General features: G+C 39.0%; 1 protein-coding gene across 5 annotated transcripts in view; it reads left to right on the forward strand.

Annotated features, from left to right (window-relative positions):
* OXR1 (oxidation resistance 1) overlaps nucleotides 1-22,501 on the forward strand; it is a 276,422-nt gene that overhangs the window by 135,473 nt on the left and 118,448 nt on the right. For all 5 annotated transcript variants that reach the window (XM_017731281.1, XM_017731272.1, XM_017731278.1 and 2 more), the window contains one exon: nucleotides 6,325-6,521. In XM_017731281.1, coding sequence (XP_017586770.1) covers nucleotides 6,325-6,521 — 197 coding nt within the window. The remainder of the gene's footprint in view (nucleotides 1-6,324; nucleotides 6,522-22,501) is intronic.

The raw sequence follows: 22,501 nt of genomic DNA on the forward strand, positions 1-22,501 counted from the left end.
CTTTCCCTGTGAAAAACCTCCACCTTCCAGCAATCCCTGGCTCAAGGAATTTGTTTCCTGAAGTACCTGCATGCTTCATAGCCTCTAATGGATGCTTTCTGCCTGACTTGTGTCTTTCTTTTCTGTATCAAGTGTTACTCCTGGGCTGTACGATTATTTCTGTCATGCAATTATATATACCAGTCAAAGAAGTACTTAGCTGTGTTTGCTCCAAACATGTTGTTTGCCTTCATTTGGTTCTTCTGAAGTTTCTGTCAGTGTAAAACCATTTGCCTCCCCCTTTCCAATTGCTGATGGCTGTAGAGATCCCTGGGCTGATTCCCCACTGCTAATTCCTTCCTACTGTCTGTTTCATCTTGCACCATGAGGAACCAACGCATCATCATCATCACAGGTGGTTTTCTCTGTACCAGTGTAATCCTGCTATCTTCCTTTTTGGAGGGGATGGGCAGAGCCATAACCAGGTCATACTCAAAAGCATTGAACAAAAGATTTTCTAGCAGCCCTCCATGGCATTGCCTCACACTGCAGGCACACAGAAGAAGCCTCAGGTGGTAAATGGAGCCTGACTGCAGACCAAAGCATTTTACTTGATCCCTCTGAATTGCCAAAGCAGCCAAAAAATGCCCCAGCCATGTGCAAATGCAGATTTCTGTGCTGGCTGAGGGGAATGACCAGTGTGTCCACAGGAGAATAAAACAACTATCTTGAGGGCTCTCTGTGCAGACATGAGGGAGTTAGGCTTTCTCCTGTGTTTAAGTTGTCAGACCTTTTCAGTGTTGTGTTTAAAACAGAAGTTTACCTGTTTTTTTTCCAAAATCAGATAAATTCTGGCTGTGAACATCAGTTTGAATCACATTTCTTGCTACAAAAAAATCAAATTCACAACCAGCTCTTCTGAGCATTCAAAAATACTAAATGCATCTCTGAAGAGTAAACATCGCTCTCAAATGAAAGGTTTTGCTTCTCCTATTAACTGTGTAGTAAAATCTCTGCAATAGTCACAAGGGGCACAGAGAGGGTTTTTTTGTATTTGGTAGAAAGAATGAGCTAGGCTTTCCTCCAAATCTTTGTTGCAGTAAGGGATTTTTACTTAGAAATTCACAAAGACTTAATTGTACAGATTCTCAGCTCCTGAGATGCTTCTTATGGTTGTTTGTTTCCACCATAAATGGTTTAAATGCTTCTTTCCTTTCTCCCTTTTGTTTCAGACTGGACTGCCAGCCATGATAGTTTTAGGTGCTTTCAAGATCTCTTTAGAAAGTAGTGCCTTATTTTTTTTCCATCCTGCTTTACAAAAATGCAGTTTGAAATCGTAACATGAAAAAAAAATGCATGGATTTTGTTAGGAATGGAATAGGTTTCTGATAGTGAATGCCAGGAATGAAATCCTAATGCTCATAAATTCTCTAGCGGAGTTCCCAGGGAATTCACTAGCCCCAGGATTTCCTAAATCTATGGCCTACCAAACACCTGATGACATTTTCTTTTTGAGGGAACTGGTAAGGGACTGTTCAAAGTGAGCCATTCCTGGGAAATGCTTCTGGAGAGCTCAGGATGCCAGCTGGGCAGGAGAAAGTAAAAGCATCTGTCGGGTGGTTTCTAATATGCAGTAGAAAACCTTGGAGTTGTATAAAGAGGATGGATAGAGAAATAATGTGCAAGTTCAACAGCTAGTCAGTGTATCTACCTTCAGGGATGTCGCATAACACAGCTTGGAAATGTGCATTCCCTCCTGGATTAGCTGAAGGAGCAAATCCTCAGTGATTAGTGACCAGAGTGTGCTGAGAGGTGAGTTTGGGATTCGTGCCTCTGTTCAGCAGATTAGAGGTACCAAGGCTTCACAGAAGGTCTAGGACAGCTGGAATTATTGGGGTGAGCAGCACCTGTCCTAGGAAAATACAGTGAGATACAAATGGAGAGAATGGGAGTATAATGGCTTATTAGCAATAGTGCAATTGAACTACACAAACAGGTGCATCAAATGTGTGCTTGAGCAGGGTTGTGTCAAAGCAGGGTGCTGCTCAGCTGTGTTCCATGCAAACATGGCATCTCCAGACCCAGTCACCAGCGGCTGAGTAACACCAGCTTTGGCCCTCAGATGTGTTGTCTTGATTACTTGTCATCAATTGCTCCTTCAGCATTATTCCATGTTAGCTTCTCCTCTGAGCGAGCCACTTTTGCTAGGAATGTGCCTGTTTCTTCTGACATCCCAGTGAGAACACAACCATATTTCACAGAGGATGCCGGTAGCCAGAACAAAGCAGCAGTAACCAGCCCAGGTTTCCACACCTCCCAAAGTCCCAAAGGCTGCAGATTTTCTTTTTGTTGTTGTTGTTGCATGGTTTTCTCTCCCCTAGAGTTCCTATGCCTTAAGGGTAGCTGCAGAAAGGAAATTTTTGCCCCTTCTACTTTAGATCTCAGTCAAATTAGGACTTTGTCCTTGCTGTCAGATAAGGATTTCCCAGCCCCACCAGTCTTTGAAGCTGTCTCTGTCCAGCTGTCAGCTGGGCAGCTGCAGCAGCAGCATTTTGTGTCACACCAGGCAATACTAAAAGGCATGTGTTGCCCATTGTTGAAAAGTTATGTGAAGGCTGCTACAAAATACATGGAATAAAAGATAAAAAAAATTTGCCACAGCATTTCTTATATCTTTTATTTATTTTTCTACAAGCAGACAGCCTGAAACAAAGCAAGAATGAGGAATGTGATCCCAAGGCATTTCATGTTCAGATTTCTTTCTGATGAAGAATAAATCATTTCAGCCCAACTGTGTAGCTGTAACAGACATAAAAAACCCCACCAAAAAACCCCAAACCAAGTGCAACGCAAAGCTGGTAATAAAGCAGGGTGGTGAAGGGTCAGGCTTATAGAGAATTATTCATTCTCTTGCCTTCAAAATGCATGCAGAACTCAGACTTTCTTTCAAGACATGGTGGTCTAGTGAAGACACAGTTCAAAGACTGCAGTGTTTTTTCAAACTATTTGCTAGCCATATCAATATACAGTTCAGGTGGGCTGAAGGAAGATGCATTAGAGTAAGCTGCTTGTTTTTGTCAAGTCATTCCCATAAAATTGTGTCCTTGCTTGAACCTGTGTCCTACTCAGCTGACCCTGTTATTGCAGTCTGGATTAATTCAGACCCTGTATCTTTTTGTCTTTCCTGCCATCAAAAGCACTGTCACCACTGTCTCTCAAGAACAGTTTGACAATATTACATGCACTTGCTGGGCTGTCATGCTCCTGGTTTGTTAATTTTGGTATTATTGCTTTGGAAGTCTTACTTTTAAATTATTCTCAATTGCAAGAATAGATAACTTTTTCGATATTAATTTGCTACAGGCATTTCAACCAAGACTTTTATTAATCATAAGTAGGCCATGTGAAAATTTTACTGCTCAGATGACAGGTATTATCCCTTTATTCCTATGTGATTCTAGAAGAATAGACAGTATGTTTGTAACAACAATCTGGTGCTCCCCACAGTGCAGCAAGCTATTTTATTAGCTACCTCCAGACAGCTTTATTAATTGGACTGTCCTTCAGACAGCCAATGGTGAAGAATATGTTCATAACACAGCTGAGAATATAAGTCATAACAGTATTTTTCAATTTGTAAAATTTATTTCAACTCACCTGCTGTCTTCCTTTGGGGCAGAACATGAACATGCATAATACGGGACATACATAGACTTATTGATCTGGAGGCCTCAGGATTGTGGAGAGGTGCTAAACATTTTGTAGCTTCTTTGCCCACAGCTATTTTGCACAACACAGAAGCAATACCCTGCAATCACAGTGAAAGTTGTGGTCTGAGGGAGAGCATTACTTATTGAAAACTAGTGATTTTCTTCTCAAAAGTCATCCTTTAAATCTTCAAAGGTTTCTAGTGGTAAAGAATTATAAAGACTTTTTATATCACCTGAAAGACAGTAGATTCAACAATGTAGCAGAATAACATTATGATGGAACACCATTTCACTGTTAATGATTCAATGAAATATGAAATATTCCTGCCTTCATTTTAGGTAAATATATTTGACCAGCTGTAGGCTTAAAGCCAGAAGTGTTCAAAACAAGGTCTCAGTTTCAGGAGCATCATTTCCAGCAAAAGGCTTTTTTTTTCTTCTCCCACAATGTTTATTCAGAGAGGATGCCCTGCCCATTCTTGGTTTTAATATGTATCAGTGCTCATAATGCTGTTAGTTTATCCCAAGCTGTCTCCACTGACTCCATATGTAGGTCCATTGACCAAGCTCCTCCAAGTAAAGACAGCTTTATCACAGTGACAAGTTCTTCCCGTATCTGTAGGGCTCTTTGAACAGCAAGAGCTAATGTAAGCAGCTGGTTTATGTGGAGCAGTAGTTGTTCATTGTTTCTCATAATGTCACTCTTGTAATTCATTAAAATTAGTTATTGGTGTTACTGTATGAGCACAGTGCAGAGTTAAACCAGAAACCGTCAAGGCTGGATGCTACCTACCTCAGAAATTTAAATGAGTTCTGGAGTAATTAAGGACAAACCAAGAAATATAACTCCAAAGGTGCAGCATCTAACTCAGAACACACATAAACCAGAGTCTGCTGGAGGCTGGAAGGATATCCATTGATGGACTTACTGGAGACATTTGTCTAGATGATGCACTACACCCTTTCTTATGTGTAGGAGGGATAAATGTCCCTGTCAACCCAAACTGTTTGTGCAGAGTCATTGGAGCTGAGAACTGTTCCTTCAAATGCAAGGCACCCTGGACTAGTCAAGGAAAAGGTTCTAGTGAAAGTAGTCTTTCTTATTGAATGACATATAGAAGCTAATTTCTAACTGCCAGTTTTCTAACTTATAGTATTTTCCCTGGACTAAGCAATGCTCTGTATGAGTAAAGTCATTTTGCCCTCATAGTGTCATTCATAAAATTCTACACACACGTTGATACATTAATGTACGTTCCAGAGGTTGATCATGACCTGTGTATTTTCCAATCTACTTAGAGCAGTTGTTATTATTATGACAATATCTTAAACTAGCAGAATCTGTTCGTAGTGGAGTAGTCCATGCTGTTTAATTGCGACCAATACATGGAAAAAATGTTTGAAAAACAAGGAAGTGCTGAGTTAAGAGGGGGCTTACTTAGCATTAAATTGTTAGCCTAATAAAATTATCCTCTAGAATTGCCAAACTTTATCATTTTACTTCACTTGCTTCAAAATTTCAAAGTTGTTATGTTCCCTTCATCTCAAATCAATATCTCACTGCAATGTCATAAACCTCTTTTATTTCCAGGATCAAACCATGTAGTCAGCTATATACATTTATAAAGACCTAATCTGAGAAAAGTATTGACAAAATCCAATGTGTATGTAGTGAACTTCATTGTAACAGGTCATTTGTCTCTATTCAATAACTCTAGTAGCATAGTAACTTCTATTTTACATTGCTAGTGATAGTGGAGATACCAGAACTATGGTGAATCAGTGATGGGGGTGTACTCACCCCACTCCAAAGTAGGATTTGAGATTTAGTCAAGTCTTTCCCTCAGAACTTTGATAAAACATCTAGATCTGAGGAGGAATTGAGAGTGATAATGTCATTTGCCTTGGCTTTAAGATGTCTCTTTCAGAATATGCTTGTGCACAAGCTGTGATGTTATGTCTGGATGTGTGTGCAACTAGAGTTGTAAAAAACTAGTTGGGTGATTGGGCTCAGAGAATAGTGGTTAATAATTCATATGGGGATACCAGTAATGAGTTGAACATTGATTTCTTCTGCAGAACAGAGAATTTCTTTTCCTTTGTCCACTGCTTCTGCAGTGCAAAAATGGTACCTGGGGTTAGTGGGATTATTGAGAAACAATGTGTTGAAACTATTGCAGAATAAGAAATGAAGTTGTAGAGCTGCATCTGAATTCAGAAGGTCATACATCAATTCTTTTCTCTTGAGGCTTTCAGCAACTTTGTGCAAATTATTTAATTTCTTTGTACTCCCCTCATCTGCGATAACTTAAGCCAGGCAACTTAATGATAGGGTAATGGTAGGCAGCTTGCCTTGGAAATAGATTAGGGACTGATCCTTCAAGCAGCTCTGCAGGCTGATCTGAGGGCAATTTACCATTGGCAGCTACATGGGTGATGGAAGTGCTGTAACTGATTTAGCAGAACATGAAAGGGGAAATTAATGCAAGGCCTAATTTATCACTGCTGTTCTGTGTTCTGCTGTGACATGCATGAATTATTGTACAATGAACAGTAGAATATCACTGTTAGTCTACATATAATTGAGGTATGGAATGATGATTAGTAATACTTTACTGCCGAAAATTGCCTGTAGATTAAAGAAGAAGTCCCAGTCGGTGGATATCAGTGGGCCAGGATGCAACCCGGTGGCAGCTGAAGCTCAGACACCTCAGCCCAGCCAGCCCTTACCTGCCACTCAGACAGCGGCTTCCGAGGAGGAGCAGAACAACACCACAAACACCCAAAGGCGCAACCCGCGGAGGAGTGATCTGAAGAGATATTACACCATTGGTGAGTTTTCTTTCACAGGAAAAATCAAATGCACTTGTTACAAAAGCAGGGTCTTATTGTTTATTTGTGGTTTATTTCTTTTGCTTAATCACAGCTGGCTACTAAGTTTACAAATGCTCACAGCGAGCAGGAAGTTATCACATCTTTATGCTGATGTCAAATTACTCTAAAGAATTAACCTGCTTTATTTACCTGGATTCTTTCCCACTCCCCTTTTTTTTTATTCCATAAAAAGAATTATTGAAGAAAGCATAAAAGCAATTTTGAAAGGAATGCTTTAGGAATAATGTAATTCTTACAGTTGATTGCATTGGAATTTTGGCAGAGATTGTTTAGAAGGCTCCTGGTTAGAAAGTATTTCCAGTTTGGAGAGGGAGGAGGCATACTGGGTGGGAAGAACTATTTAGGGGGGCTTATTGATATCTTTCTCTGAATATTTTGGTTTCCTGAATCTTCATCTGGGATGTTAGCATCTCCATGAGTCTTAACAAACCATCTTAAGCACCCTGGAACATGCTTTGCAGTTTGCTTCCCCATAAATAGTTTTGAGATTGTGCCTGACTCCTTTTAGCCAGGTTGGAAGGGACCATAGTGGGTCATCTGGTCTGAGCTCCCTGCTCAAGCAGGCTCATCGCAGAGCACATGGCACAGGATTGTATCCAGATGGTTCTTGACTATCTCCAGTGAGGGAGACTCCACAACCTCTCTGGGCAGCCTGTTCCAGTGCACAGTCACCTGCACAGTAAAGAAGCTCTTCCTCATGGTCAGGTGGAACTTCCTGTGCATCAGTTTCTGACAATTGCCTCTTTTCCTATTGCTTGGCAATAGTTTGTGACCTGTTGAATTATTGCAGTATTGTGATCGTTTCTTCTGCTCCAAGGGAACTATTTGCATGTCTTTAACTTGTCTAAAAGGTAAAGAAAAATGTGTTTCCTTAGACATCTTTCATTGTGTTACGTCTAATCCCTTGAAGCTGATTGTCATTGTAAGCTTTGTTGCTTTTAAAGAAGGAAACTTCATTAGCAATCGACCCATTTTAATAATGAAGTCTGTATTTTAAGTGGTGAATGATTGTATGTGTTTGCATTTTTTGATGCCCAAAAATTTTGCTCTGGTGTTTTTTTCTCCTCTTTTCTCCAAATCATCTTACAGGAATATCAAAGATAAGCCAAGATTACTTTATACGTGAAGCAGGATTTGGAATGGGGGTGGGTTTCCTAAGACTAATAATGAAAATAGAATTCCATCACATCATCAAAGTGAGTTCTAAATCTAATTCAGTATTAAAACATATTATTGGCAAACTGACCATAGTTGAATATTTTTCTGTGAGCACCCAAAACACAGCCTGCATATGGAAATACAGATTAAGGTTTGTGTTTATCTACTTGTCAAATTTGACTCACTGCAGTTTCTTTTTGGGAATCTTTACACAATCCTTATAATGTGAACCCAAATCTATATGTGCTTTGAGTGATCACAAGGTCTGAGCACTAGTTCCTCGGGATGTAACCTGTGTGCTGGAATAACTGAATGTTTTCCATACATTTGAATAATTCGTTGGGATATTGTGCAGCACTTCATTTGACACACTTGTTGACTGGAAAAGGCCTCTGAAGGTTGTATAGTCTGGTGTCATGTTTGAAGCGGGACCTCAGCCAACACCAGATAGAACAGCCAAGGCTTTGTCTTGCTGAGTTTTGACAGTCTCCAGGGGTGGATACTCCACTGCCTCTCTGTTTATCGTGCTGGAACACAGACAGTGTGTCCATAGACAACAGCATTCATGGGCAACTTGCCCATAAACAGATGCTAACGTTAGTGAACAGCAGTTGCAGACCCTAGGGAAGTGTGAGGGGAACAGACCACAGAAAGTGGCCAAACTTGCAGGTTTTTTTCAAATATTGTCTTCCATTATCCCTGTACAGAGTACTGAGCAAGTCCAGAGCCGTCTGGACTGACCCAGTATGGGAGATGTGTTGGTTTTCTGTTCTTATACATTCAGCCTTGTCTATGTGACTTGTCTAAACCACAAAGACTAAGTTGCTAGAGCCAGTATCACTGCATACTGCCTTATGTTTGACTTTTGCTGACAGGCAAATTGAAGAGGCAAGAGTTTCCCTGTATCTTCTCAAATGTTTGGTGGCACACGTTACTGATGGTTGTGAAAATGAATGGTTTAATCTTGGACAGCACAGTACTGATACCAGATGAACATGTTTACTGTACTGAGTTGTTCCAATATTGAGTCTATGGCTTTGATAACCCGAGAGAAGGATAATTATCTTCTTAGTGCATATGTTAATTTATGACCCATATCACCCTCTTGACTTAAAAGGAATTTTCTGTGACTTGTCTCAAAAATAATTTCTAGTAGTTAAATTCTAATCAAATAATTTGTTACTTTCTGAGGATGAATGTACTGACACACTTGTAACAGACCCATACTCTAAGATAAAGACCAGATTCCTGTGATGTTTTGTGTATGATTGGCTGTTATATAGCACAAACAAGCACATTAGATCTGTTGCTGACTTAATACAATTACACAGAGGTTTACCTTGTTTTTCCCTTGTTTTCATGTTGTTCTACTAAAAGCAACCTGTGTTCAATATGTTAGAAAATTAATGCTCTCAGCTGACTTCTTTCTTTTATTTTAAAATTAGTATTCTGTTACATTAACCTCAGAACAAATTGGCAAATGACAGTGTTTATGGCAGTGATTAACTGAACTCGAGCAAACAAGTGCCAAATATATTTTGTGTTACTCTCTTGTTCCTTAAGAATTTATTTTAAGTAATTGTCATGATGTGTAAATATAGGTATAGATATGACAACTGAGTTCAAATATGTAAAAAAGTATCACATCTATATTTAGACTTGTGCATATATACAGTTTGTGTTTTAAAATGGAGCTCTCAGCATCACATTGCCCGTTAAATTAAAATTCAGCTTCAAGGCCTAGCTGGATTTGTTAATATCTCCCCATTTTATTAAATAGCCATGCAACTTACAATTATGTATAAAGAAAGTGTAACCAGTTTTACTTCATCAATTAATGGAAAATATTTTTAAAAAATCAAATTTATTTTAAACATATGTGGTTTTTTGATTTGGCTATGCAGGAAACACTTCAGAGATCTTTATATAAATCACACTCTGCTTTGCAGGTCCAGAGATGTGAGCATTTACTTTGCACACATATGCTTTGCGGAAGAAAGTGTAGCAGCTTGTGTATGCTTGCAGCTAATGTAAGAAGACACAAGCAATTGTCTAGGAGGTTGTGTTCCTAAAGGCTCTCTAGCATCAGAATATTTTAAAATTTTTTTGTGCCACCTTATGTGTACACAGATTTACCCAGACCTTCCAAAAGTGATTGTGTAATAAGGAAGGAATATCTGGTAAATCCAAGAGATTTTAAAATTTCATCAGCACTGCTCCTACTTTAGACAGCTATAAACAAGTTACTTATTTTGCATTTCATCTTTCCCACAGACTACACTTCAGGTACTTTCCAAACTTAGTGAGTCTAGTTGCACTTTTTAAAACTGGGGGGAAAAGTAGGTAAGAAAGAGAAGAACTGATAGGAATAGGCAATGGGGAACAAGTTGTGTGCTTGGTTGAAATGAAATAAAAAATGGAGAGTCAGTGAGGGGGAGAAATAAGTCTTCCATATGGCAGGCTCAGCAGGCAGGAAGGCTCCAGCACCTCCAGTGCTGAACTGGTGTGAAGAAATTGAGTGGGAACCTCTAGATTAATAAGATGAGTGTAGGAAAAACAGTCTGCATGGTGGGTTAGATGAAGTTTTTTGGAGAACTCTAGAAACAGCACCCAAGACACTTAAAAATAAAAACCTAAAATTAGACTTTTTAGATGCTTCAGGCATTAAAAATTCAGGCCACTTATTTCTGAAGTGCTTCTTGTTGAGCAACTCCCTCAAAAGAGAAAAAGAAGGTGCCTGGGTCTTCAGCACTCTGAAAAGGGGGCTGGAATATTATACAATGGAGAGTGATGTGGGTAACCTGAATTCAAAGCAGTCAGGCTGTATCAGCTTAATGCCCTGTTCAACTACAGCAGCTATGGCTGTTCTTAGACGGCTGCATCACAGCTGTGTTGTTTGGAGGACCCAGCTGAAGGGTTGTAGGACTGTACTTCATGGTGTGATGCCTCAGGATACACTTTTAGCAATTTATCAAGGTGAATGAAGTAGTTAATGTTATGCTATGGAGACATGCATTTGAGGTGTATACTCAGCTGTGAAAGCCTGGTGTATAGTGCTTAGATACCTCTAAGAGGATATACCCAGTGGACTGTCTGCCTAATAACCCTGGCCTTGTAGGTGTAAAAGGCCTTCTTTTGTTCCATTTGCCATTAAAATAAAACTGCAGCACTGGTATAGAGTAAATACATGATTTAAAAATAAAATGGTTGCATAAAAATATTTTCCTGATCAGGCAAAAGAAATGATGACAAAGGACAGTAGTTCATACTAGAAAATGTTATAGTACAGTGTTGGTGGGGAGATGAGGAATGCAGTATTTTTATTTTTTTTATTGTATCTTCTAATAAAAGCCTTAATGCAAATATTGCTGTTAAGGCTCTAGCTCATTTCATTTAGAAGACAACTTTCAACTGCCTGAGGAGACATCTTTTGTTGGTACAATCTCTGTCATCAGTGGAAGGTGTTGGTGCTACAACTACACACACTTAGTAGTTTAGACAGAATGCATGAGTATGTATATGTGTATGTAATATGCAGCATGAGGACACTTGGGAAATACTAACTGCCAAAGTTCCCTTCCCTACAGTGGCTCATTTTTAAAAAATTTATTTCATGTTCCACTTGTAAAAAAAAAAGGAAAAAAAGAAACAATCTGTTTCCTCCTTCATACTCTCTTTCAAATGAAGTCAGTAGAATTCTTAACAGAGAAAATATTTTCTGCTAGCTTGACCTTGCCATATTAGTACTCTGAATTAACTAATACAAAATCAGTGTGGAAGAGAAATTAAGTTTTTGGGATAAGCAAGTCTGAATAAATACATATTAATTGACTAATTTTTCAAAACAATTGTCCAGTAGCTAATGCCAAAGTGATAACTGGGAAAAGACTGATTTTCATGTGGGTTCCTAATCTTGTTTGTAAGAGACAGAGTTTCAGTGGGTCGTCACTTTAAATTTAGCTGGGATTAGTTTAGTCATAGAATCACAGAAAGGTTTGGGTTGAAAGGGATCTTAAAGTTCATTCCAAGCCCCTTGTCACAGGCAGAGACACCTTACAGTAGACCAGGTTTCTAAAAACCCCATCCAGCCTGGCCCTAAATACTTCCAGGGGTGGGGCATCCACACCTTCTCTGGGTAATCTGTGCCAATGCCTCACCACCCTCACAGTAAAGAATTCTTTCTAGAATCTAAACCAAGCCTCTTTTAGTTTAAAGCCTTGTCTTATCACTACATGCCCTTGCCAAAAGTACCTCTCCATCTTTCTTGTAGGCTCCCTTCAGGTACTGAGACGTTGCTATAAGATTTCCCTGGAGCCTTGTCTTCTCCAGGCTGAACAGCTCTCCCAGCCTGTCTCCATGGGAGAGGTGCTCCAGCTCTGTGATCATTTTAGTGTCTCTCCTCTGGACTCACTCCAGCAGGTCCCAGAGCTGGAAGCAGTACTCGAGGAGGGGTCTCACAGAGTGGAGTGACAGAATCACCTCTTTTGACCTTGTGGCCACGCTGCTTGTGATGAAGCCCAGGATACATTTGGCTTTCTGGGCTGCGAGCGCACGTTGCTGGGGTACGCTGAGCTCCTTGTCAATCAGCACCCCCAAGTCACTACTAATAATTTAGTACTTCTAAATGTATTGTTGTAAAAAGAAGATGGATATTCCAAAGAATTAAATGCATAGAAATATAAGTAATAACTGTTCACAAGAATTATTACTAAGTACATAGCAGTACAAAAGAGTGTTTATAAAGTGAGAGTATAATAGAGATGATTTTATGGGGAAACCTAACATACAGGGTTTTTTTCAAGTGATTAATAAATCCATTATTCCTGTTATGAAAGGGAGAACTAAATGAAAAGTGATCAGCTACTGTTTAGTAGATGTAATCATACCTAACCTTTGTGCTATATGCTTTTCAGTGAGTTTGTTTAAGCCATGATTATTACAGTGATTTGGAAGCATAAATAAATATCATATTGTTTAGATATGCAGTAGATCAGTTTTCCTTCTGTTTGCATACATTCCAGTTTGATTCCATAAAAATAATACTTTACAATATATCAGAGCTGTCTGTTTAAATGTGAATTCATACACATTTATTACTAACCTTATATGGTGTCACAGAATCTGCCAATACAGTTATTGTGTGGCACTAACATCAGTTCAAGTGGTGATTTCATATCTCAGAGATCTCTCACCCTGGTGGAGCTATTGTTTTTTTGGAGAGCTGATGTGAGAGAGCTAGTCGCATTAGAATGAATCTGCTATTGGACTCAAAACTGGAAAATGACACCATTGATCCACTTGAAAATATAAACTTATTTACAATCAAGCTGAGAGTTTTATGGAATTTACCTCATGGAACTACCCTCTATAGTCACTGTTTAAAAACAGAGTTAGGGGGTTGCCTTTTACCTTCTCCTCCAAAATAAGCATAGAACTTGTTTGAATGACAGACATTGTGGCTTGGGATCCTCTTGTTTTCAGTGTGCAAATCCCTTCCTGCTCTGCAAGATTTTATTTGGGATGCTCTAGAAAGATCTTTTTTTTTTAGAAGACATTATCTGATATTTGGTGTATTTACTGTAGAGAGGTTTTCCTGCAAAGGATACTTCACTTTCTTATCACAATGTTCTTATCATTTGGCCATTGAGCATATTTGCTTCTACTCTTCTGCATAATTGAATGTGGTTCTTTTTTGTAGTAACTCCCAAATTACTTAGTTTATTTGTTGCTGGTACTGGCAAAGCACATAACATACCTATGTATATTAGTTGTCAGATAAGTGGTGAAGTTTGGCACGGTAGGTGCTGTAAATTTTAACTGCATCTTCTCCCTTTTAGAGAAGGGCAGATGGGAGATGAAGCTGCCAACGCTGTCTCAGAGGATCCAGATGCTGTTCGGACACATTTGCAGAGTCTAACTCTGTCCCATTCACAGCACTTAAAATTTCTTTATTGAACACTCAGTACTTTTTGAGAAGCATCATTCTGACTGCCTTCTTCCAAGTATGATCTCAGAAACTTTTAGAGAAGGAGGCCATTTTCCTAGCACCTCATTACCTGTTTGTGAGTGATAAGGAAAGGGAAGTAATTTGTGGAATGTGTGGATAATAAGGAAAGTGTCTCTCATAGCAACAGTAACTAGGCAAAATTCTTACTCATTCAACCTTTCTGAAGATTTTTATTAGTGATTCAGATCACATAGCTACTCTGGATGAGCAAGCAAGCATTTATTCATGTCTTTGTTTTTCTCTTTTTTAGTATTTCAAACTTGGAGCCATTACAAGCCAGTTTTTAATGTTGTATCCTTCTTTTGTCCTTTACAGATACTCTGCATATCCTTTGAATATAAATGAGTCCTGAGCTGTAGTGACAGCATCCACCAGGAAAGTGATGCTCATTAATGTCCTTTCATCTCAGTATTTCCCTTTTCTTAGCATCTGGTTTTGGTTTTAAACATATAGAGTGCTATCATATCATCTGCTGAGTCATTTTGGGCAAGAAATATTTCAGGATTTTCTAATTTTCTTGCTTTACATCAGGATAAAGATGAAATCTTTTATAGTTCTATAGGCAAGCTACTCAGCTTGCAAGATCAGCTAATCGTGTGTGCTCTTGGGATACTAAAATTTTAATCTGTTGGGGAAGGAAAAAAAAAAACTGATCTGACCCATAAGCTCTCAGCTGATAGAGTTTGCATCACCCTCAGTCTCTCTCTCACTGGAGGTCTTCTGTAGAAGAGAAAAATGACTGAAAACAAAAGACATGATTTCTAACATAATGTCTTGAGCACCAGTCTTTTGAGTCCTGGGAAATAGCAAAGTCTTCCTCCTAACAGTGCAAGAACAAAGAAGGAAAATATTGATTCAGTGCTGAAATAGCTGAGTGTTTAGTGATAGCAGAGGCAGATAAGACTGAGTCTCTTGCATCTGGAGACAGAGTTCTGGGAGAACAATTATTACTGGTAGTGGAAAAGGGCTCTGATCCATAGGAGTTCATGGGAACCAGTGGAATACATAGTAAGGGTGCTGAAGGAGCTGCTGATGTCACTGTGAGGCTCTCATTGAGAGGTCATGAAGACCATGGGAGGCCCATGACATCTTGGAAAAGGCAAATGCTAGATGCCTTTTCAAAAAGGGCAAGAAGGATTTTCCAGGGCTGTTCCACAGGCTGTTCAGCTTCACTTCTAATGGTCATTGTCTTCCAGAGCACCCCTATATCCATGTTGGGGCACTATGGCCTAGGTGGTTGGACTACTTCATGGCTGGAAAAATGTCAAAAGGCAGCAGTCACCAAGATCATCAGGGGCCCTGTGAGAAAAGACTGAGGGAGCTGGAGAAGGGACACGTTGTGGGGCACCTTACAGCAGCCTGTTGCTATCTTCAAGGAGGCTGCCAATGATATCAGATAGATATCTGGTATCTGCTCTTTGCAGTGGTGCAAGGCAGAACGACGGCCGACAGCTGGCCCAGATTGAAACATAAGAGGTTTAGACTTGAAATAAGGAAAAACTTTTTTTTCCCCAGTGCATGAGGATGGTACAAAGAGGTTGTGCAGCCTCTATCTTTAGAGGTTTTTAAAACCCAACAACTCCTTCTATAAGTAAGGGGAATGTTTGCACACCAAAGCGCCTGTTGTGATTATTCATATTTTATTCATTCTGAAATAAAGTGTAATGTTTTCAGACAGCTTGATAATTCTATACAGCTAAAAAAAACCCCACTAAAATTGATTACAAAAATTTAGGGGGTTTTTAGTTAAAAAAAAGTTTAAGGTAGCTGAATTTTTCTGATTCTCCACTCTTGGAAAAAAAAAAAGAATGTTTAAAATTTCTTAAAATATCATGGAAGATCTCTTGGCCCAAGGGGAGTGTGATATTTCTTTTTTAGGAATTGTTTCAGTTGTCTATGTATATATTTCATGAAAGCCATGATTTTGGGGCATTAGTAAGAAACTCAACTTTACTGATGGTATCAAATGTCTTCATATGTTTTTTTACTTGTTCCCTTAAACTTTCTTTAAATCCATAAAAAACCCTGCAGAGATGAGGGGCGTGGGGGTGGAAAAAGATATTATGGAAAGGCTCAAACCACAAATACTGCAGGTAACCTCAGTTTGGAAAGTGACTTCCTGACCCTTAGAAGCTAACACTGAGATGGTGAATGAAGCCAGTGAGTTTCCTTCCATACAGCATATATGTGAACATGAAATCTTAAGATCAAAATCTGATGTTATTTATTGTGGAATAACTACACTGAAAGAGAAGTCAGTCTGGAACAAAGTGACAGAGTGACCAAATCCAGCTGTGCAGTCACGCTGATCCTGAGAGGCACGACCTGCCTGGGTCTCCACCACCAGGTGGCCGGTGCTGATGGGGTGGGACCGTCTCCCTCCTCTGCAAGGAGCTTGTTCTCCTGCGAGTGTGGCAATGAGCTAATTCAAGCCATTTATACTGTGCCAGAATAGACCTTACCCACTGCTTAATATTTCTGGGTCCTTAACATGAGGGGCTACCAAATATCTCGCAGCATGCATTGGGCTTCAAACAAGCTGTCATTTTATTTCTTTTTTTAAACAAAATTTTACCCTTTCCTGCATTCGTGTATTCTGATTACTTATTATATTATTTTGCTAGATATTGCTAGATAAATATTGTTAGATCAATACATTGCTAGATAAAGAAGAGTGAGATGCAATTTTCAGGAGACAGAGATTCTGAGTTAGGATCATCTCCAGGACAGCTTCCCATGAAGGCCCTCTTGGATTTTAACAAACCGGCTTGTTGTTACACTTTTTTCCCTCAAAAACATGATGGGAACTGAGTGTTGTCACTAAACCCTGATTTTTATCTTGAATCAGGAAAAACAGTTGGATTTTATCATGGAGTTACTGTACTGTTGAGCATTCTACAATTACAGAACATTAGCATGCACATAGCAGTATGCAAAGACTTTACAAGCATAAAATATTCATCATGTACAAAAAATTCTTTTTATAAATTTAAATACTAATTGGCCATATATGTTCATGAAAACTAAATAGTGGCAGCAGCCTGCTATGTTTCCAATGAATCTCATTAATTAATATGCTTGAGAGATTCTTTTATTCTTTTAATTTTTAGAATGACAGTCTCTTTCCTCTGCCAGAGGAAATGTGGCAAGCATGATCTGCTCTAAGAGTTGTTGACTTGCAGTTTCTCTGGCACTTTTGCCATTCATTTGTTTAGGAACCTGTGTGACCACTTGGGTATGGAATTAGGTGCTTTTATCATCTATCTACGGTTTGAATTATATTTTTCCCTTTTCACTTGTATGTAAAACAGTGCTGAGGTTGGCTCTTTGATAGTTTGCCAAGTTTCTGATGTTCTTGCTCTGAATAAATCTCAGAGAAAATAGCTCCTCCTTATAGTCATTTTTTAAAACGTAAATGTACTAGGAAATAAAATAATGGTTTGAGAAATTTGCTTAAATTCAGTCTACAAACTAAATGGCAAGTTCTGTTTAAAAACAAGAAACTCCCATTTTAATAAAACATGAGGCACTGATTGGTCACAGGTCAAGACTTCTCAACACAGCTGCTAACGTTAGCATCAGTTAGGTACTGAAATCTGCTGGGATCTTGGAGAGATACCATCACCAGTGTGAACCCTGAGAAAATGCTGAATGACACTACTGCTGACTCACAGCTAACAAAAATTTATCTAGTGGTTTGGCCCAAACTCAGCTCCAGTAGAAAAAGATAAATTCCTGTGGGATTGCAACTACGTAACGCGCAGTTGAGTTGATTTTGATATTTTTAGTTAGAGTAGAGCAGCTTTCTCATGTTTTCTGACACTGATCTAAATCTGCACCGATTTCTTGTGATTTTTTTAATCAATATAAAATGCATACATTTCAGACCTGTCAGATAGAAGAAGATAATATCCCAAATGTAAAATATAAAACTTATTTCTTATTCAATATTTGCTGGAAAACAAACCAAGCCAAACAGTTTGGCCTTCTTTAAGTATCACATTTCTCTGCTAGTGTTACTGGTGGGATTATAACTCATCACAAGTGAAAAGTATGACAGTAAAGATAGATAATTTGAGAAGCAAAGGTCTCACCTTGAACTCTACAGCAGTCTCTTCCAAGAAAGGAGAGTTTATTTTTCCCTGACAAGGTGGTTCTGAAGGATTGCCTGTTTAAATGAGAACATGTCAAGGTGGAATAGTGTAGTCTCAGGAATACCATGCCATTGTTGTATGTGATTGTAAATAACCTGCCAGAAAACACTTTCTCCAATAAGCCCCCTTAATCCAGCTTTAGGTGGATTGGGTTCAACTCAGTGTCTCAGTATTCATTGAATGAGGTTCCTGCATTTGATGGTTTAAAAGCCCCATCTCCTTCACTGTTTTACTACCATATACACCATCAAATTGACTTTCTTATTTCATCTATCAGAGACAGTTATGCCTGACAGACAGTCATAACTTCATTTTCTCATGGATAGTTTGCCAATTCCTTCTTCAGAGCAATAAATGTTTTTCTCTACTCTGCTAAGAACAAGATGCTGCGCGTTCTTTTGAATGATTTAATTTTTGTATTTTTCAAGGGGGGGGAGTGTGCTAAATGACAGTTAGAGACAACTTGAAAAAAGGATATTTAATTTTATTTTTAAACATGAATAGTGAAACTGTCTTACATTGAGAGGGAACAAAAATTCCTTATTACAACTTCAGTCTATATTACTTAGCAAGGAAAGGCTGAAAGATGACTTCATGTGGTCGAAATAAATATGTCTGAGGGATCTGTAACTCATCTGAATAAACCATGGGTTATTAAACTCTGCTTGGGTAAAGAAAGAGGTGCCTGATCTGGGTAAAGGTGTTGGAGACAAGGAGTGGCAACACCTCAGATGTGAAGAATAGAGTGTCAGTGAAACACCAATACAGGAAGAGAGCAGCACAAGGATAAGTCTGCAAATAAATGAGAGTGGAGCCCAGGCAATGAAGAGGAGTGGAGCTATCAAAAGTATTCACTTGCGAAAAGCACAAGTAGTGATACAGAACATCAGAAAAGCCCTGTGTCATACCATAATCCAATGTTCTGTTAATAAAATCAGCCTTCTCAGATTCTTGTTTGCTGACAACATTCCTATCAATCACATTTGGTATTAAGATTTTATTTTTAATTTTAAAAAACAGGGAGAGAATCTCTAGGTAATGTACCTTACTAGGAAAAATAGAGAAATTTCATTTCTAATCTACTGATAAGTACTTTGCTTCAGTTATAGTTTTGTAAGGGGGAAAAGGTGGGAACATTTAGCATGTTTTAGGTACCCACTGCCTTGTAGACTTATACTTGTCCCTTTCCTACTGTCAGGATGACTTACGTGTGAATAGGATGCGAAAATAGAGGGGAAAAAGCTAAATATAATTTGATTTTTAGTTGTCAGAGACTTCAGTGGGATCATGTTTTTCTAACCAATACACATAATATGTATGAATGCAAAATTATGTATAGTGGTATCAAATCTCATACACTGAAGAGGTATCTGTTGCTTATTAGCATAACTGGTGTTTCAGTTTTGAATGTTCATCAGCTGCCTGTAAATTAGTATACTATCTATGTATTCTGGAAGATAGGAGATGCAGGTTCGGTGGGTTTCATTTGGGCTTTTTTAGCACAATGTATAGATTATTCTATCTTTGTTAAAGGAAGCAGTTAAAAATATTATTTCTACAGACTGGACAGATTGTAAATACTTGCAGTTATTCTTACTTTCTGGGGGTTGTATTACATGATCTTCATATTTATCTGTTCAGTGAAACAAGTTCCCTTAAAACCATCTGCAGTAATGCAACTGCTTTCTTCTGGTATTTGTCCCACTGAAACTTCCCAGGTCTTCAGTTCTCTTGCTTGTGCGTTGCTTATGGTAGAAGTATCAGAAATATGAAACTTACATGCAAATTGCTATTATTTATTTATACCACCACCAGCCTTGAGATGTAGTTTAGATATGTGTTCTTCCCAAATGCCAAGCCAACAAATGCCTGCTTTGAGAGGGCAGCTGTGTTTTTAAGTCCAAAACAAAACCCAGTGTCTAGATCAATTGGGTCCCTTCATCCCAAAGCTTCCTGGGAGGTCCTGTGTAGCCCCAGGGTAAATGCAGCACCATGTGCACTCCCAGAGTCGAGTGCTGAAAACAGAGATGTAGCAGGCTGTATAACAGTGCCACCAGGTGATAGCATAAAATGTAGGGTTTGCTGCTACAGGAATTTGGTTCAACAATTATTTACAGATCAGCTCTGTTGTAAAGCATCATTTTCCTCCCAAGGCTAGTGTTTGTAAATCTTCAGACATTAACTAACATGTTTCTGTTATAAGTTCCATCATAAACATAGTGTCTATGTCAGGAGGCTTTTATTAATTTTTTTTTTTTTTTTTTTTTAAAATGTAGGGTTTGCTGCTACAGGAATTAGGGAGTAGGAGGAGAGGAACAGATTGCTTTTGGGGTTCTTTGCAATTTTTGTGGGTATTGGGGAGGCATGTTTTGGTTATGGCAGAAGGATCCATCTCTTTGAACTTGTCTACTTCTAATATAGCACAGATGAGAGAAGAATCAGGACAATGTTCTAACAAATATCAGTCTAATGTTATTTTTGTGCCACCCCAAGGCATGTGGGATACTTGTTTTAATTGTTACAATGCCAGTGTGAATCTAGGTTATTCATGGGATGATAGAATGTTCAGGGTGAAAGGGACCTTAAAGATCATCCAGTCCCAACCCTCACCTCCCACTAAGGTTGCTGAAGACCTTATCCAACTCTGACATTGTCAGGGATGAGGCATCCACAGCCTCCCTGGGCAACCTGTTCCAGTACCTCACCACCCTCACAAGAAAATAATTTTTTCCTAATATCTAAACTTCCCCTCTTTCAATTTGTGCCTGTTCCTCCTTGTCCTATCACTACAGTTCCTGTTGAAGAGTCTCTCTACAGCTCCCCTGTAGGCCCCCTTCAGATACTGGAAGATGCTGTGAGGTCTCCACACAACCTTCTCTTTTCCAGGGTAAACAGCCCCAGGATTCTCAGCCTGTCATCTTCACGGCCCTCCTCTGGACTTGCTCCGACTGTTCCATGTCCTTCTTGTGTTGGGAGCACTCCAGGTGGGGTGTCACAAAAGGAGAGTAGGGGGGCAGAATCACCTCCTTTGACCTGCTGCCATGCTTCTTTTGATGCAGCCCAGGATTTCGTTGGCTTTCTGGGCTGTGAGGCCACACTGCCGCCTCACGTGGAGGTTTCCATCAACCATCACCCCCACATCTTTCTCCACAGGGCTGCTCTCAGTCACTTCTCTGCCCAGTCTGTAGGCGTGCCTGGGATTGGGATTGCCATGACCCTGGTGTAGGACCTTGCACTTCACTTTGTTGAACTCATGAGGTTTGCACAGCCTCACCTCTCAAGCCTGTCCAGGTCCCTCTGGACGGCATCACTTCTCTCCAGTGTGCTGACCACACCACACAGCCTGGTGTCACCAGCAGACTTGCTGAGGGTGCACTCAATCCCGCTCTTCATGCTGTCCACAAAGACATTGAACAGTTCAGCATCAATTAAAGCTATTTGAAGGCAAATTTGATTTATGTATGACATCTGTGATGATCCTGCTGGAGCTATTTATGTAGAAAAGTATCTAGGAATGTGATTCCATCCTAGTGGGGAAATACATATTAATAAAATAAGGTATTTGCAACTCTGAGGAGTCTTGCAGCCAACTAGTGTCAGTTGTTTGTTAACACTGTAGATGTATTAGCACAATAAACCTGTTGTCATGCAGTCTACCATCATAGCAAGAGAAAATTGAATAAACAGAGTCCCTTGCAGTATATTCAGGAAGCACTGATCAAAGTAATACAGAATGATTAAGGATTTTAAATAATTTATTCTTTAGCTGTATTCGTGTTTGTTAGTAAAAAACAGGGTCTTCAGTTAAAGCATAATTGGATTTCATTGCTTGAAGCAAGCTGCCCCCAAAGCATATTCCACTCAGGGAAATGCTGTAAGTTGCTAAGTTAATGTATGGTTGGGGAACCAAGGCTTTCAGTTTAATACTTGTGTTTCCTCTACCAGAGCTTGTTGTTTCCTGGGGTGTAAGGATATATAAGAAACAGAGAACAAGTCTTCCCACTCTTGGAAGTTACATTTCTTGTTCCAGTGAGGGAGGGAAGATGATCTTTGTATCTCTCTTTTTGTTCTTTCATTCTTTCTTTCTTTTTGTTCTTTCTTTCTTTCTTTCTTTTTCTTTCTTTCTTTTTCTTTTTCTTTCTTTCTTTCTTTCTTTTTTTCTCTTTCTTTCTTTCTTTCTTTTTCTTTCTCTCTTTCTTTTTCTTTCTTTCTTTCTTTTTCTTTCTCTCTTTCTTTTTCTTTCTTTCTTTCTTTCTTTTTCTTTTTCTTTCTTTCTGTCTTTCTTTCTTTCTTTCTTTTTAAATTCACAGCAAACATTATAATTAATGCAGAGTTAGGGTTTTCTTTCTGTAAGCTTCTATAAACACTCTAATTTGTGCTACATGTCTTGAAGTTTATGAGAGCCCTTACCTTAGATGCCATTCTGATATTTTCTGTGATTTTGGAGTGAATCCTTCTTCACTTGAAGAAGCGGGATTGTATAAAAGATAAAGATATTATAAAACTTACTACTTCTCTCAGTAAACAAAACTTGATAGAAGGATACTTTGTAGACAGCTGTAATATTTGCTGGTGGGTAGAGGGTTTAAATGTACTTT

This window comes from Corvus brachyrhynchos, unplaced genomic scaffold (genome assembly GCF_000691975.1).
Source record: "Corvus brachyrhynchos isolate BGI_N302 unplaced genomic scaffold, ASM69197v1 scaffold710, whole genome shotgun sequence".
NCBI classification, from domain to species: Eukaryota; Metazoa; Chordata; class Aves; order Passeriformes; family Corvidae; genus Corvus; species Corvus brachyrhynchos.